The following is a 16,619-nucleotide window of genomic DNA, read 5'->3' as shown; positions in this document are numbered from 1 at the left end:
GGAGACAGCTCAGTCAGTCTACGTGTCTCAGAATGAGGCTGAAGTCGACTCCGGGTTTATAGGTACCCGGCCGAGTCCAGCCAGTTTGATCAGACAAGCTGCATTCTACGGCCTTTTCAAGTAAATATGGACACCAATATCATGGTGAACACCTTTAACGAGGATCCTGCAACCAAACCATTGTTCGACACCATCGATACTCTCCGGCACTTTGATCTCAAGACAAATGAGATACCAATTCCACAACTCGTCGTTGTCGGAGATCAAAGCAGTGGTAAAAGTTCTGTACTCGAATCCATTGAGCAGGTTTCACTCTTGCGCCGCATGATGCTCGAGCCGACGAAGCTTCATCTTCCGTGCCCCAAGTTCATGTGTCTCCGGAATCGGATAATTCCAGACGCGTCATTGATCATACAGAGCGGTATTACAATGTAGGTCTCCGCGCCTCCTTTTGCGCTCTGTTAAGCACGCTAATCAGATCTAGACGACCGTGTTCAGTTTTGTGGGCTATGTGAACGCACTCGTTGTCCAAGGTATTATCTTGAAAGGGCTCAGGGACACTATCTTCACTACTGAAATTGTGGGAGAACTGGACGCCAAGACTGTGCAGCGCGTGGCTGGAGAGACTCTAGAGATTTCCGAGAGACGTGCTGCCCTTCAAAATGAAATAACTCAACTAGAGGGGGTTTTGGGTGTTCTAAAGCCCGTCTAGCCTGGTGGAAGGCAGTTCAACTGACGGCCGCAAGGAACATTTAAGACTGTATAGCGACACTTGTAAGTACTCATCATTCGTTGCCTGATTGCCTGACACTTAATCACCTGGTAAGTACGATTAACTTTGCTTATCTAATAATTGGTTGTTGGTTCTATCAAAAGATGAAGACGCATGGTTATATATTATCGCTCTAGAAGTTTTCTCGTCTACATATCTTCTACACCGGATGCATCACTGTGCATCAACTTCGGGTGTTATTATATTTCAATGTCTAATATAAACACCACAATAGGATAGAATTCCTAGTTCTACTCAGAAAGCTTTTCTATTACAACCGACAACACGCATCCGACGACGACTGCAGCGTATCCCCCTCAACAAGCACACTCCGATTCCTCTCCTGCGTAGACGGGGCCACATCCAGCCCGGGATTCCCCTTGAAGAAATTGACCGGCTTAAGCCCCACAACCATCCTATCCATCGGCATAACCGGCCAGTCCTCGATGCGCGGGTTATGAGTCGACCCAAAGGTATGCCAGACGACGATATCCTCGTTCCGCACACTTGTCTTCACACCGGCGTCGTTTCTTCGGCGCTCAATTGCTGAGGCGATCCCCTCCCCGCCGAGAGATTGCATCGTGTGCCGACCGGCTGGGAACATCTCTTCGTCGTCGTAGCGTGTAACCCAGACGGCGTGTTCTGCGTACTCGGAGCGTTTGGCGTGGTAGGAGTCCGGGTGGGAGAGAAGCATTTGGCTGTATGCGGGCATAAGTTTGAACCCGACGGGCGTCTTGGTGATGGGGTTGATGGAGGCCTCGTTGATGATTTTGAAGGTGCGGTTCTTGGTGAAGTCGAGGTCGAGGCCGGACTCTTCGGGCACGATTTGGGATGTTGTGCTGTAGCCGACGCCGAAGGGGTTGTGGGTTGCTGGGTCGTTGATGGGCATGGGATGTGATTCTTCGACTTGGAGGGAGTTTTGTGTGTTGTCGTCGATCCAGGGGTCCATTCGGAGGCAGAAGAGGTGTTGGTGGTAGGGGGCTAGAACGCCGGGGGCGACGATGGTGCCGTATGGGACTTTGTCGGTGAGGCTTATGGGGCAGGTGGAGAGGATGCCTGTTGCGCGGACTTCGTAGTGGATAGAGGCGTCCTGGCCGAACTGGAAGGCGAAGATGTATTCGTAGTTGCTGACGGTGATGATGGTCTGCAGGACGAGGATGCGCGAGCGGGCGACGACGGCGTTTTGGGTGCGGAAGTTGGTGTGTTTCCAGAGGATGCCGTCATCTTGTTCGTGGCAGCAGACGACGTTGGGGAGTTTGAGTGGTTCGCCAGACGAGGTGTTGTGCCAGGCGTCGAAGTACTTGATCAGGCCCAGGCAGTCGCATCCAAGACGGAGGTTGTTAGCGTTGACGCCGGCGCCATCACTGCCCAAGTCGAAGGCGGCCTTGCGGGGATAGGGAGACCGGGGGTCACCGTAGGGCACGAACATCTCGGACAGGGCCAGACGGTAGAACAGGCTGCGTCCGTCGTACCGGATGTCGTGCAGTGTGAGGCCTTCACGGTAGTTGAACCCTACGCGCATCGTCCACTTCTCCCACGACAGCAAGTTCCCCTGCGAGCTGAACGAGGGACCGTCGGGCTGGACAACTTGATAGGGCTTGGTGGTCTGGCGAGGAGGTGGCCGCAGACTGGGATGGTACTCGCTGTCCACCGTGGAGTGGATCTTGTTGACATCAAACGGTCGGGGCTGGTCGCTGATGCGCTCGTCTTGAGATGAGGGCAGATAGTAGATCTTGGTGACCTTCAACTGTTCAGACACCTCTGCGCAGAGATCCAGGGGATATGCATAGTAGTTGGCATCGGGGTTATCAAGAAGGCGCAAATAGAACCAGCACTACAATAAGTTAGCAACTAATCAGGCAATCAAATAAAGGCGTACCATTGAAACCCTCTCCGACATATCATTAACGCCGTCTGTGCCATACGCCCACGGCTCAACGACCACCGTAGAGCTAGCAGGCAGTTTCAGCTTCTTGATCTCCTCCTGTACACGCGAGTCTGCAAGACAGGCCGACTCGACCAGCTTCATATATTCAGGGTCGATGTAAGAGTGTCTTCCAACGAGATGCTCACTCTTGACGACTTGTTTGCTGTCCAGGTCGACTTGCAGCTCTATCAGCTTGTTCGCACCATTTTCGCCGCGCAGTACTACCTGCACACGGGAAAGACGCGCAGGCCGGGTGGTGGCTGGGAGACCCTTGTGCTCGCTCTCCAAGAAAGGCAGCATTTCCTGCTTAGCCGGTTCTTTCAGAGTGATGAAGCGAAAGGCCGGGGCCTCGCCGGGGAAGTGGGCGCGCACGATGGCGGCGACTCTGGTGATCTCCGCTGGGGAGAGGGGGTCGAGGGGATGCATGGGAGACATTATATGATAAGTCAAGGTGGAAAGAGCATGGAGAGGACTTGTTTAAAATAACTTGAGGTGTGAAGACAAACTGGCAATTGTAGGCTTAAGTAGGGAACCGGCGTTGGTGACGAGTGGCAATAGATATCGCATTACTGCATGCACAGTAACGTTAGTGACAATGTCTCCAGAAGGCGCAGACACTGCCAGCATCTGCTAAGGTAAAGAATAGACGGGGGCTCAGTGGGTCTGTCCGCTAAGGTTAGGCATACCCGGGGTATCTCCACGGCTTCACTCCACCAGATCTCTAAAGGTTAAGCTTATACGCCTTGAGTACTGACGTGAAATGCAGTAGATAGCTCTCATCTTTGTCTAGACCCGGGCAAACGGACACCGCAGGCTCTTGATTTGCTATCGGCACCGAGCTGCGTCTCCTCGTATCCCTTAACGGCATCATATTTCACCGCGTTATCTCCCCTGCTTTAATCTCGTCCCCCAAAGGAAGGTCTCGCCTGGAAAGTCTGCCTGATCCTGTTCCTCCATTTGATTATTTCCAGCACCGCTTTCGACAGGCCGCCCATCTCCACCAAGTGTCAACTAACCTTAACTGACCTATCTGCAGCCATCTCAAAAGGAAAGACCGAGCGGCCCGACTTGCCGCTCTCGATCGGCCTATCAAGCCCCATTCTTGGCTGGCAGGGCCATCGTCGACAAATCCATGCCAGCCCGTCCATGAGATTCAGAATGAAAGAATGCTGCACACCTACGGGAAAATCGCCGTCCACGCCCATGCGAAGATAAATTGTGACTGAGCTGCTTCTATCGGAGGCCGTGGAAGTACGACTACACCGTGCAGCCTCTGGACTGGCAGACAGGCTGGAGGATGGTGCGAAGACGAAGAAGCTGAGAGTCGGTATCATGATGACGGATGGCATGTTCCAATCATAATATTAAACATGTTTACTTAATGCATTGCTAGGTGTCGTCCCTCCCACTCCTGCCATCGTTCAAGCTATCGACACCACCATCGCTGCTCTTACAGCTTCCAGCAGCAGGACACACAGTTGTCGAAGTTAATCCCCCAGCAATGCAGACCATTCACAGGACTCTTCATCGCCTTGTAAATGCTCAACATCGATGGCTGGGCCACCGCCAACTCGCAATTCAGCAGCTTCGAGCCCAATGACGCCGAGTTGAGCCAAATGACGTTCTTCGCTTCTCTGGGCCGTCTAATCCGGTAATTGAATCATCTCTACACACGCTATATCATGCGCGATTCCATGTGGGCTGCTCTCGTGCGACTTTTGACCAAGTCCGCAACAGCTTTGTTGAAGCTGGTCGGGTGCTATTCACGATGCGTTGTCAGGATTTGAATTCTCTGCCTCTGGAGTAGATGGTGGCGAGTTCGTTGGTGAAGACATGTTTATATAGTACATAGCATTACAGAAACTAGACCGTAGATAGACAATACGATACTGTAGAAAACCCTAATTCACTCAAGTTGCAGATTTAGGACTTATACATAAAAGGAAGCAATATCTGAATAATAGCCATAAGTATTACAATAATCAAAAGGATCGCTCAATGAAAAAGTATCAGACGGAAGCAGCGCCGCATGTACTGCAGGATAAACCAGAAGCCTGACCCACAGCCAAACGACGGCGTCTCGTACGTAACATTAATTGCGTCAATTCGAGAGTCTTCTGACATCTGTATCAAGGTTGGATCCGTTCAGCCGGCCCCTAAAGGAAGGGAGAGGCGAGTGCGTGCGGCCAATGTTTTGGCTATAAAGGACTGCGCCCACGCTTTTACATCTGGGCTTTTTAATAAACCAAACAATATTTCTCTGTTCTCCAATATCAGAGCCAGTCTAAATATTGTTTTGCTCTTGAGCTTGATCTTGGTTTACACTTGTTCCTAACATGTCGAGAACTCTACCCTTCACGGTCAGTCTTTACACTCTACGATATAAAGCATGCTAATATTCCTTGTATAGCTGGACACCCCATCCCTCCTCCACGAGGCATCCCTCCTCAATGGAAACTGGGTACAGTCCAAATCCGGGCAGGTCTTCGAAATCGAAGGTAACCACAACCCATCATCACCAACAACACCTCTAACCAACATCATATCCACCAGACCCCGGCACAAACAAACCCTTCGCCAGGTGCCCAACAAACACCACCACCGACGTAGACGGCCACATCCAATCCTCACACAGCGCATTCCAAACCTACCGGCACACCAATCCACGCACCCGCGCAAAACAGCTCCTAGAATGGCACAACCTCATCGCAGCCTCCAAATCCGACATCGCCAAACTCATCGTCTACGAAACCGGCAAACCCACAGCCGAAGCCCTCGGCGAAGTCGAATACGCACTCGGGTTCGCGTGGTGGTTCGCCGGCGAAGCAGAGCGCGTACGCGGGTCCATCGCGCAGCCCTCGATCTCTGATCGGCGCACGTTCGTCGTGAAACAGCCCATCGGGGTGTGTGTGGCTCTTGTGCCCTGGAATTTCCCCGTCGCGATGATTATAAGGAAGGTGTCTGCGGCGCTGGCGGCCGGGTGTACGGTTGTGATTAAACCGTCGCCGGAGACGCCGCTGAGTGTTCTTGCCCTGGGCGATTTGGCGCTGAAGGCTGGGATTCCTGCTGGGGTTGTGAATGTGCTTACGACGGATAATGTACATACGCCTGCTGTGAGTGAGGCGCTTTGTAAACATCCGTTGGTGAGGAAGGTTACCTTCACGGGGAGTACGGGGGTGGGCGAGCTGATTGCGCGGCATTGCAGTGTGGGATTGAAGAAGGTGACCCTGGAACTTGGCGGGAATTGTCCGTTTTTGGTTTTTGATGATGCGGATTTGGAGCAGGCTGTTGCGGCGCTTATGGTGTTGAAGTGGAGGACGGCGGGGCAGGCTTGTACGCATGCGAATCGTGTTTATGTGCAGGCTGGGGTGTATGAAAAGTTCCTTGGGATGGTTGTTGAGGCGACGAAGAGGTTGAGGGTTGGGCATGGGGCTGGTGAGGGGACGACGATGGGGGCGTTGACCACGCAGAGGGGGATTGAGAAGCTGGAGAGGCATGTTGAGGATGCAGTTAAGAAGGGGGGTCAGGTTGTACTGGGGGGTAGGAGGTTGGATGTGGATGGGCTTGGAGGGAACTTCTTCCAGCCTACAGTCATCTCGGGCATGTCGGCGGATATGCTGACCACCAAAGAGGAGATCTTTGGCCCACTGCTTGGTTTGTACCGCTTTGAGACTGAAGATGAGGCCGTTCGTATGGCGAATGATACCAGCATGGGGCTGGCTTCGTACTTCTTTACACGCGATGTCAGTCGGACGTGGCGGTTGCTGGAGAGCCTGGAGGCCGGCATGATTGGCATGAACACGGGTATGTCTTTGATTCCAGTTCTTAAGTCTATACTAACTTGGAGTCAGGAAATTCGTCCGCAGCAGAGTCTCCATTCGGAGGCATCAAGGCATCTGGATACGGCAAAGAAGCTGGCAAGGACGTGGCCATTGAGGAGTATCTGATTGCCAAAACAGGCACTCTGACCGTGGCAGCTTCGAAGTTGTAGCAGTCATATCAGTAGCCTAGTCAATTAATCAATTTACTCCAATTGTACATCTACATAGACAGAACATCCTCATCATTCAGTAAATCCACGTGTTATCTCTACCATGGAACGTGCGTAACTCCAACTTCCGCATTTGTCTCGCTGGGTCCTTCCGTTTTGATCTCGTATTGTCTGGCGGGGCAGAACTCTATTTATTCATGATAAGCACAGACGGGAATATGAGATAACAGATAATATCCAGATACAGATAATATACACTTCATTAATTATGGTAATAGATTGGTCAAACAGGAAGAATCCGCACTCCCAGATCCGCCAGCACCTCTCTCCAATCCTCACTCTCGTTCTCCTCCATTCTCTCCCAAATTCTACAGACAGTCTCATACTGCTGTCCATAATTCCTCATCCCATACCCCTGCACCCTCCTCCACCAGCCATCCCACGCCTGCCTCTCCTCCCCTACTGCCTCGCAAGACGCCACGAACGCCGGCCATGTAATCGGTGCTGGAAATGAACTTTGAGCCTGGCTAGCTCCAGATCCAGGTCCAGTATTACCTGCAGTAGAAGCCTTAACCTTCAACTCCTCCGCCTCGTTCATCGCATCCAGCACAGCCCGTTGCTCCTGATACAGGCAGTCACGGCTACACTGTTGAATAGAGCGATAATAGTATATCAGCGCAGCATTGTGAAAAGCTTTCGCCTGAGCCCGTGCAATATCAACCATATGCCCTTCCGCCTCCGTAGGCGAGATCGAGGAGAACGACTCCGTCGTTATCGTATACGAACCCAGCGCATCAGCAAGCTCTTCACAAGCCTGCAGCAGACTCGCCGGGAACTCCTGCTCCGGCCGCGGACTCTGGTCCCGGTAGTACGCGACGTACTGGGAGAGGCGGTATATTTTGAAGATTGCGCCCGCGATGGACGTCGTGATCCCGTATAGGAACTCGATGCTGGGTTCCAGGGAGTAGAAGTCTGCCCCGCGCGGGACGTGGTCGTACCCCGGCCAGGGTTTGGGGGTGAGGATGGGCAGGGTGGTCTGGGCGAAGAGATGCAGCATCTTGCAGATGTTGTTTAGGAGGCAGGTTTCGCGGCTTACCAGCATCGAGTAGTGTCGTGATGCTTGCAGTTTTATGCCGGCTTCGAGGTGGATCCAGTGGTCGGACATGCCGCCGTCCATTATCTAGATGTCAATGTGAGCAGGATGTATTGATTAGCAGGGCCTATTGAGTAGGCTTACATCTGCAGATACAAGAGAGAGAATGGCGGTCATGATATCTTTGTAGGGTGTTGATTTGGTTGAGAGTGCGCTTTGTAGTGCGACGAGGGCACGCTGTTTGTGATGGCAGGCGAGCTGTTTGAGAGCTTCTTGCTCGGTTCGCATGCTCTGTAGGTTGACTGCAGCTATAGATAGGACACTGTGGAATACAGCAACACTGGCCGAGTGGAAGCGCCGTGGGACGTCCAGCTGGGACGAGCCCTGGAGAGCAAGCGGCAGGTATACAGTCCTCCAGGGATTCCTTGAATGAGATACCGGCTGCATCAGGTGGACGACATGCTGCATGTAGTGATGCATCAACATCGAAGCCGTTGTGTCTTCAATCATGCTTGAAGCCAGATTATGTTCAAATAAGATGAAGTCGACGTCTTCTGGGGGTGAATTGGTATGCCCCAGCCAGCGCGGGCTATGCGAGACAGCAACATCTTCAGGAGCGGAAGGGATTTCGTGAGTATCAGACGAGGAGGACGAATGGGGTGAGCCGGTAAGATCAGTCCTGATGTTTTCAACAGTATCGTCACGTAGTGGTGTTTGCTCTGGAGACTCTGGTGTCTCTATCGGATTGGGGTCCAGGCAATCGCTGAGCTGCATTCTGGAGTCTATTGACTCTGGAAACAAGGGCGATGCATTAGGTGAATCAACTGGACTATCATTGTCTATACTCGCAGTATCTTCAGGAGGCTGAGCCACAAAGACCGAAAAAGGCCCAACAGTCGTCGTCGCCGCCGGTGTGATCTCAGATTTCTCAACAGTTGTCAAGGCGCGAGCGACCTCATCGTCTGTCATTGGCGCGCAAGCAACTTTATCTGAGGTACAGTATTAGTCTTCATTTCCATGAAAAAGTGTTGACATACACCCAGACCGGATGCGCCGCCTGCTTGTATTCGGGCCTGCATTCCAAATCAGACGCACGTCGTAGCCCGCGCAGGTCAGCTTTGCCTGTTCGCAGGTTCTGCATGCTCCGGGTCTTTCATCGCATTTGATGCGGCGTTTTCGACATGTCCAGCAGCTGGTTGTCAACTTGTCAGCTGTGCCACCGGCCACTGAATTAAGGGGGGATACCCAGTGTAAGATATTGATTTGAGGGGCTTCGATTTCCGTCCGCCCAGATCCCAGACGAGTTCTGACATGCCGGGAGAGGGATAGGAATCTGAATCAACTGGCAACCTGGATAAAGTCCACTTGGAGGGACATTTTGTTGAGCTGCTGGTTCTGCGGGGTTGGAGGCGGAGACTGGGGCGAAGTGGCGTATCAGGCTGTCTCTGGGCCGATCAGACGGAGAGATACGACTGTGATAATCGATTATTGCCGAGATACTGAGACTGGCTACTGAGACTGGTCACTGATAACAGTCAACTGCTGGAATCTGTTGCTACTGTCATTGTCGTGTCATTGTTATCTCCAGCCCTAAACGACAGAGCCAGTGGACACGAGAGCCTTTGCAGATGCAGAAGGATATTGAGATGAATAGGGTAATACATCCTGCTCGACATATTTACTGCAAAGTCTTCCACTGCAGCCTTCAACTGCAGCCTTCAGAACAGGCTGAAATAATGTCGAGTCTGGGCCAGCCTTATATACTGCATCCAGCACATCAGGCCATTCATCCTGGTTAAATTCCACCGGTCGCAGAGAGTTTGAAGTCTTTGTCTCCACTCGTTAGCTCCTTCCAATTTAGTTTACCGTATTGGAGTTCAATTGTACAGCCTTGACACTGAAGAGTGAGGATTGAAGACTAAACTCCACGGCTGTAGGATATAAGAACCTCTCCCAGTCATACAACAACAGACTTCCTTCTTTAATTCTTGCCCACCATGTCTCAATCAACCCAAGATGTAACAATAGACGATGTCGTCTCCCTCACCCAAACCCTCGTCCAAATCGATTCCTCCACCCCAGGCTCCGGCACAAACACCACCGGCGAAACCGCCATCGCAAAGTACATAACCGCCTGGCTGCACCACCGCTCCATCGAAACCCACTGGATCGAAGAAATCCCTAATCGGCCGTCTGTGGTCGGAATTGTTCGCGGCTCCGGGTCAGGCAAGTCGCTCATGTTCAACGGCCACACCGACACCGTCACCCTACAAGGCTACACAGACGACCCCCTAAGCGGGCACATCGCCCCAGACGGCAGATTATACGGTCGCGGATCCGCAGATATGAAATCCGGTCTCGCGGCAGCAATGGTCGCACTCGCGCGCGCGAAACAACTCCACCTCTCCGGCGACGTCCTCCTCGCCGCCGTCGCCGACGAAGAATGCGATAGTATCGGCACCGAACAGGTCCTTGCTGCTGGGTGGCGCGCCGACGCAGCGATCATCGCCGAGCCGACGGAGTTCGCTATCATTAATGCGCACAAGGGGTACGTGTTGCTGGAGGTCGAGGTGCGTGGGGTTGCGGCGCATGGCTCGCGTGCGGATTTGGGTGTCGATGCGATTTGCAAGGCTGGGTATTTCCTGGTCGAGCTGGATCGGTATGCCACAGACTTGCAGGGGCGTTCGCCTACTGGGGAGAGGCTGGATGCGCCGAATGTGCATGCTGGGGTTATCAAGGGCGGTGCGGAGATTAATTCGTATCCGGCGTCTTGTGTCGTTGAGATTGAGCGCAGGACGATAGCGGGCGAGACGGATGAGTCTGTGAAACAAGAGGTACTGGATATATTGAGCAAGCTGGAGTCTACAGTCCCTGATTTCAGCTTCGAGCTGCGTGTGACTTCGTATCGGCCGCCGTTTGCTATTGCAAAGGACCATCCGTTTGTCAATCTGGTTGTTGAACAGGCTGCCAGGACTACGGGGAGTGCGCCGCCGATTAAGAGCGAGACGTACTGGACTGATATGGCCCTGCTGGATGAGGTGGGCATTCCGGGTGTCATTTGGGGGCCCAAGGGGAGTGGACTGCATTCAAAGGAGGAGTCTGTCGATGTGCAGTCGATTCGGGACCTGAAGGATTCGTTTGTGGCTATCATGGAGAGATTCTGTCAATAATAGTCGGTGTTATTCTTATCGCTTCTAGATACTTGGTACTGTATATAGGCTAATATTTGAAGCTATACTATGAGACAACTTGAACTATCATTGATATCACTGCGCATCCCCCGGGGGCGCCGAAGGCTGATAGTCACTAAAGTCATACTCGACATCATAATCCTCAGCATCAACATCGCCATCCGAGAGTTCCACGTCCCTGAGATTCTCCCCGTCGTCCTCCTCCTCCTTGGTAAACCCATAATCCTCCTTCCGGATCTTCTTCCACGCAGCGAGGGTCTGTTTCCGGGTAATATGGAACGGCAGCTTCGACAGCGAGACACACCCATCCTGCGTCACTTCCACAGTCTGCCCAATCGAGCTTGCTGTGTCAGTCGCCTTATCCATCAGGATGATATGGATGAAGAAGACCATCCCCGGCCGCGCGACGACATTCTGCCCCCGGACAAACATCGGGTAATCCATCCAAGTCGGCGAGAATGTCGCACCAAGACTATATCCACACGCATTGAAGCGCTGGTCCTTGAATCCGTTTTCGTCAGCGACGCGCGCATATGCTTCAAAGACGTCTCCAATCTCACGCCCCGGCTTGAGGGCTGCCATGGCGGCTTCCATTTGCAGGATGTTGACGCTGAACATGCGCCGCGCGAGCTGCGTGACGCCGCCGATGTGCACCGTGCGCATCAGGCATGCGTGGTAGTGCTTGTAGACGGCCGCGTGCTCGAGGGTAACCTGGCGGTCGATCCTGGAGCGTCCGGTCGAGTAGCGGGTCAGAACTGCTTTATTTCCTGAGACCAGGATATTCTCGTTTGCAGGGTCGTCGCCGCCGCCTTCGTAGACGGTGCCCATGAGCTCGCGCCAGAGATCGCCTTCGTAGGCGCCTGGTTTGGCGACTTTGAGGGCGCGGACTAGCGAGAAGTCGGCTAGGTAGGCGGCCTTGCGGATCTTGCGCAGCTCGCTGGGGGATTTTATAATGCGCAGCTCGCGCGTGAAGAGGTTGCTGTGGTTGACGAGGGTGCAGAGGCCTGAGACAGACTCCTCGAGCAGCTTGCCGATTTCGAGAGTTAGGGTTGCCGAGTTGGGCTCGAAGCCAATGCGCTGGGAGGGCGAGGTGATGCCGAATTCTTTCAGGACGACGGGGACCAGGGATACGGGGTTGCTGCCTACGTCGTCTGGTCGGATCAGGATGTCATCGTATTTCAACACGGAGGTGTAGAGGGCCTGACGCAGGTCCGGCATGCGGGTGATCAGCTTCATGGAGCCGTCGTTGTGGAAGTACATCGCCTGGAAGAAGACATAGCCGAACGTGTCGTAGCCGGTGAGATAGTAGAGCGTTTCTTGCTTGGTGATCAGGAATCCATCGAGCTTCTCGCGCTTGATAAGCTCGAGGGCCTTTTGGCGACGCTCTGCGAACTCCTTTTCGGAGAAGTGCAGCGCCTTTGTGAACGGTTGGGGCTTCTTGGTCATTGTGAAGTCTGGACAGATGAAGTGCTAAGTAATTGCATGGTTTTCATTCTGGCGAGACCAGTCTTTTATCCCATGTTCCAACATCCTCAGTCCGGTAGTTGGAGCACATCTACTCTCGTTCTCTCTTGCTCTATGGAACATGGATGTCTGTAACTGAATACGACCCACTCGGAGCAAATCCGTCTTTATGAATTCGGCAGGAGCCAGCGAGGGGCAAAAGCAGTGCGAATAAGCAGAGTGTGTGCGCATATCAAACTCAAGGGCCCACCCCCGGAGTCCAAGCTCGTGTCCCCAGACCAGACCCCAAGCTCGGCTTCCCCTGAAATGTCATCGAGATAAGAGTCACCGAGATAAGAGACCGACATGGCAGGTACCACCGTTCCAAACAGGGCTTGGCCTTATCTCCAGAATGTGGTCCCTAGCTTACTACGCCACCACCTTTGATGCGATCTTTTATACGAGTACTCACTCCCCTTAGCACATTGCACCACTCTATTACTTACCTTTAAGCCTTCAGTTTACTTGTTGCCATGACATTAGAGAAAAAAGACAGCGGCCTTGCCCGAACGGCGAGCGCCGGCGTTGCGTCCGTCGATATGCTAGACAATGGCTCTGTCAAGCGTGAATTGAAGCCTCGTCACTCGCAGATGATAGCCCTGGGAGGCTGCGTTGGTATGTCAGTCACTCATCCAAGGAATATCCTCTAATAAGTCCTAGGAACTGGTCTTTTCGTCGGCACTGGCGCCTCGCTGGCTTTAGGTGGACCAGCCCTCCTGCTGATTGCGTTCATCGTCTTGAGCTTCCTTGTCTATATCATCGTCACAGCTGTTGTCGAGGTCGTGGCCTATCTTCCGGTCGGTGGCGCCTCCATGTCGTACTACGGCACTCGCTATGTCTCCAAGAGCCTGGGGTTTGCCATGGGCTGGCTCTACGTTTACTCCTTGGGCATCCTGGTTCCATATGAAATCACGGCTGGTGCTTTGGTCATTGACTACTGGGATAGGTATGACATCTCCCTGGTCTATCACTGTCTAACGTTACTAACTCTGTCTAACGTTACCAGTCCCGTCAACGTGGCTGTCTGGATCACCATCTTCATGGTCTTCATCATCGGCCTGAACTTCCTGCCCGTGAGCTACTACGGCGAGTCCGAGTTCTGGTTCTCGACTATCAAGGTCCTGACGATTGTCGGTCTTTTGATCCTCTCCTTCGTGCTGTTCTGGGGTGGAGGCCCTAATCAGGACGGCATCCTCGGTTTCCACTACTGGAAGGACCCCGGCGCTATACACACCTATCTGGTAGACGGCGACAAAGGCAGATTCGTCGCATTCGTCCAAACTCTCGTCCTCAGCGCCTTCCCCTACACCTTCAGCCCAGAGCTCCTCATCGCAACCAGCGGCGAGATGCGCAACCCCCAGAAAGACCTGCACAAAGCCGCCAACCGCTTCATCCTCCGCCTGCTCGTCTTCTACATCGGCACCGTCGTCGCCATCGGCGTCATCTGCCCCTCAGACGCCGAAGACCTCAGCAGCGGCGGCACAAATGCAAAGTCCTCCGCGTTCGTCGTCGGCATCAAAACCGCCGGCATCCACAGCCTCGGCAGCGTCGTCAACGCCTCCATCCTCACCATCGCCTGGTCCGCCGGCAACGCATACCTGTACATGAGCTCGCGCGCCCTCTACGCCCTCGCCATCTCCGGGCAGGCACCCAGGATCTTCCTCCGCTGCACCAAGCGCGGTGTCCCCTACGCCGCCGTCATGGCGTGCAGTCTGTTCGGCCTCCTCGCGTACCTTAACTGCGCAAGCAGCAGCTCCACTGTCTTCACCTGGTTCGTGACAATCACCAACACCTCGGCCTTTATCTCGTGGATCTGCTGCTGCATCGTGTATCTGCGGTTCCGGGCTGCGTATAACCGGCAGGATTCGGAAGACCGTCCTGAGCTGCCGTACCACAGCTGGACGCAGCCGTACGGGGCCTGGTTCGGCTTGTTCTTTTTTACGGTACTGATGCTGGTTAACGGTTTTACCGTCTTCTTTCCTGGGCAGCTGTCGCCGTCGAGCTTCTTTACGGCGTATATAGGGATGCCGGCGTTTGTGGTGATTTATCTCGGGCATAAGCTCATCAGAGGGAGGAAGGATCCGCTGTGGCTTTCAGCTGAAGAGATTGATATTCGCGAAGGGCTGGAGAGTATCCAGTATTAAGAAGTATAAGTATATAGTTACATTCTTATATATCTTGTAAAGTGAGCACCTCTGAATTCCCTCTTAGGTTGTGGTTAGTTTTGCCTCTTTCGGGATAGCCGCCAGGTATACTGCACTGTTATCGTTGGCTGCTATGTATACCAGTGTCCGCTCTAAACTGTGGGAAAATTGTAAATTATTAAAGGATGTCCAGTCTACTAAGACAGGATTTATGCTTATACTAACATCCCCGGACACCCTTAGAGCCCTAGACTTAGAGACAGGTTATATCCTCCTTTTTTATTACCTGCCAGATTAAATAAATCTCTTGCTGGATCTTGTATTAAGTCATAAATATACCAAGAAAGGTTGGCTAACTTCCTACAAGTTATTACCTTGTAAACCCTGTAAACCCAGAGATTGGTATGGACAAGGCCCGAAGCGAGCTAGTTACGTACTAGGAACTCGATAGAATTGCTGAAAAACTAGGATACAGGGGATGTTAGGACTCTAACATGGCCATCAGGGGTAATCCCGTGGCTCCCGGTGCCCGAGGCCGAACTCTTATACCGCAGTACCTGGGTATCACGGCGTACAGGCTATATAGATACGATCCGGGCCGACTAGACTATAGTATTTGGTCATCGTGACCTTTTGGTGTAGTTGGGAACACGCTTGCCCGGACGACGTGATCTTACACCCAGGCAGAGTCAAACTAGGGCTCCAGTGGAGTTCCCATAACAGAGATATTATCTGTAGAGGTTACCGAGGATACTAGCCTGACCTCTATTTCTATTAAAGAAACTACTAGTATTGCTAATCCTAGTACTATATTATTAAGCTAGGTTATTAATATCTCTAAGAACAGCAAGGCCAAGCTCCCTGTTAAACTATCCCTGTTTAACGTCTAACCCTTATCTAGAAAGGTTAGAACTGTGCAATATAACTACTATCAGAGGTAGTATGATCTCAGACTCTGCGTGTATAACCCCTGCTGCCGCCTCTGCGGTATAATATACCGAGGAAGATTATACTAACTATTATACTACTATAGTTCCTTCTGCCCCCTGAGATAGTTGCACTTCCATGGTCCCGTAATATATGATTATGGAAATGGTTATGTTATAAGCATGGTAGGTCTTGGCAGAGCTCTAGTGCAAGTATACATTCGTGAGGTATCCAGTATGAAGACAGAGATCTACACCCATTGACTATTAATCAGAAATGCAGCTTCCATCGCCTAAGTGCGACTCTCCTCAACCCCTGGCAGTGGAGTTCCAGTAATAGCCCGAGGAGGCTGCCTAACCAGCTCTATAACTAGCTTGCTGATTTCCTTAAACTCATCAGAGGAGACGACTTTCTCTAGTGACGCGTGGTCTTTGTATCTGGTTTAATAGATATTAGTTAGGGTGATCCCGCAGACCCCAGTCGTTCAGTAAGCGCAATCAATACGGTACTTGGAGAAAAACAAACCTTTCAGTAACAACAATCTCAGGGCCGCCCTCCGCATTCTTGACTTCGAAAGCGTGCTGTCCAATCGTGCCCGGGGAGTGTTTGAATGTATTCTTAACGCGGAGGACCAGGTCTCGGAACTATATAAGTAGCATGGTTCAGTCAGTCGCAGCTCCCTTAGTTCTCTGTTCACTATCTTCTGTTAACCGGTTAGGTTATCAGATATAACATACCTCCTGTATCCTTTCCGGCTTCGGGTAATGAATAACAACAACGTTGACTTCTTCAGACATATCGACAGACCTTCCAGTACTGGTACTATAGTTATTTGATAATAAGTCTATGTAGGGATTTACCTTGATCGAAGTGGCCAGGACGACCTTTATGGCCAGGGAGTTGTCGAAAATATTCAGGCGCACCGCTGGCACCCACACGTCACGCAACCACGCCCCGCTAAGCCTAAACACGCACTATGGCGCTTAGTGCTTATTCGGTTCCTTATCAGTGCGTACCTTCGTTGTCACCAGTCCCAATGAATGTCGCTGCTCGCTTGGGCTGTACAGTTTC

The 16,619-nt window shown here is 52.3% G+C and overlaps 8 protein-coding genes across 8 annotated transcripts; 4 read left to right on the top strand and 4 right to left on the bottom strand.

Annotated features, from left to right (window-relative positions):
- Positions 1-141: 141 nt before the first annotated feature.
- Positions 142-712, top strand: APUU_61071A (uncharacterized protein; the record flags this gene model as incomplete). Its single annotated transcript, XM_041694372.1, has 2 exons — positions 142-431; positions 499-712. 2 exons carry the CDS (start codon positions 142-144, stop codon positions 710-712), a joined length of 504 nt encoding a protein of 167 aa, XP_041560209.1.
- Positions 713-1,043: 331 nt separating this feature from the next.
- APUU_61070S (amine oxidase) lies at positions 1,044-3,134 on the bottom strand (the record flags this gene model as incomplete). The annotated part of the gene is made up of 2 exons (XM_041694371.1): positions 1,044-2,606; positions 2,652-3,134. The coding sequence occupies 2 exons, from the start codon at positions 3,132-3,134 to the stop codon at positions 1,044-1,046; spliced, it is 2,046 nt and encodes a 681-aa protein (XP_041560208.1).
- Positions 3,135-5,035: 1,901 nt separating this feature from the next.
- On the top strand, positions 5,036-6,690 carry APUU_61069A (NAD-dependent succinate-semialdehyde dehydrogenase; the record flags this gene model as incomplete). The annotated part of the gene is made up of 4 exons (XM_041694370.1): positions 5,036-5,059; positions 5,110-5,197; positions 5,253-6,503; positions 6,551-6,690. 4 exons carry the CDS (start codon positions 5,036-5,038, stop codon positions 6,688-6,690), a joined length of 1,503 nt encoding a protein of 500 aa, XP_041560207.1.
- A 283-nt stretch (positions 6,691-6,973) lies between these two features.
- APUU_61068S (Zn(II)2Cys6 transcription factor) lies at positions 6,974-9,096 on the bottom strand (the record flags this gene model as incomplete). The annotated part of the gene is made up of 4 exons (XM_041694369.1): positions 6,974-7,870; positions 7,928-8,772; positions 8,821-8,975; positions 9,029-9,096. 4 exons carry the CDS (start codon positions 9,094-9,096, stop codon positions 6,974-6,976), a joined length of 1,965 nt encoding a protein of 654 aa, XP_041560206.1.
- Positions 9,097-9,780: 684 nt separating this feature from the next.
- On the top strand, positions 9,781-10,953 carry APUU_61067A (uncharacterized protein; the record flags this gene model as incomplete). The annotated part of the gene is made up of 1 exon (XM_041694367.1): positions 9,781-10,953. The coding sequence occupies one exon, from the start codon at positions 9,781-9,783 to the stop codon at positions 10,951-10,953; it is 1,173 nt and encodes a 390-aa protein (XP_041560205.1).
- Positions 10,954-11,049: 96 nt separating this feature from the next.
- Positions 11,050-12,420, bottom strand: APUU_61066S (M24 family metallopeptidase; the record flags this gene model as incomplete). The annotated part of the gene is made up of 1 exon (XM_041694366.1): positions 11,050-12,420. One exon carries the CDS (start codon positions 12,418-12,420, stop codon positions 11,050-11,052), a length of 1,371 nt encoding a protein of 456 aa, XP_041560204.1.
- Positions 12,421-12,829: 409 nt separating this feature from the next.
- On the top strand, positions 12,830-14,621 carry APUU_61065A (uncharacterized protein; the record flags this gene model as incomplete). The annotated part of the gene is made up of 4 exons (XM_041694365.1): positions 12,830-12,881; positions 12,931-13,092; positions 13,138-13,423; positions 13,484-14,621. 4 exons carry the CDS (start codon positions 12,830-12,832, stop codon positions 14,619-14,621), a joined length of 1,638 nt encoding a protein of 545 aa, XP_041560203.1.
- A 1,219-nt stretch (positions 14,622-15,840) lies between these two features.
- Positions 15,841-16,345, bottom strand: APUU_61064S (putative quinol monooxygenase; the record flags this gene model as incomplete). Its single annotated transcript, XM_041694364.1, has 3 exons — positions 15,841-15,985; positions 16,074-16,192; positions 16,286-16,345. 3 exons carry the CDS (start codon positions 16,343-16,345, stop codon positions 15,841-15,843), a joined length of 324 nt encoding a protein of 107 aa, XP_041560202.1.
- Between the last annotated feature and the right edge of the window lie 274 nt (positions 16,346-16,619).

This window comes from Aspergillus puulaauensis, chromosome 6, assembly GCF_016861865.1.
Source record: "Aspergillus puulaauensis MK2 DNA, chromosome 6, nearly complete sequence".
Taxonomy (NCBI): domain Eukaryota; kingdom Fungi; phylum Ascomycota; class Eurotiomycetes; order Eurotiales; family Aspergillaceae; genus Aspergillus; species Aspergillus puulaauensis.
Note: the sequence above shows the minus strand (reverse complement) of the source record. Positions and strands in the feature narration are given on the sequence as shown.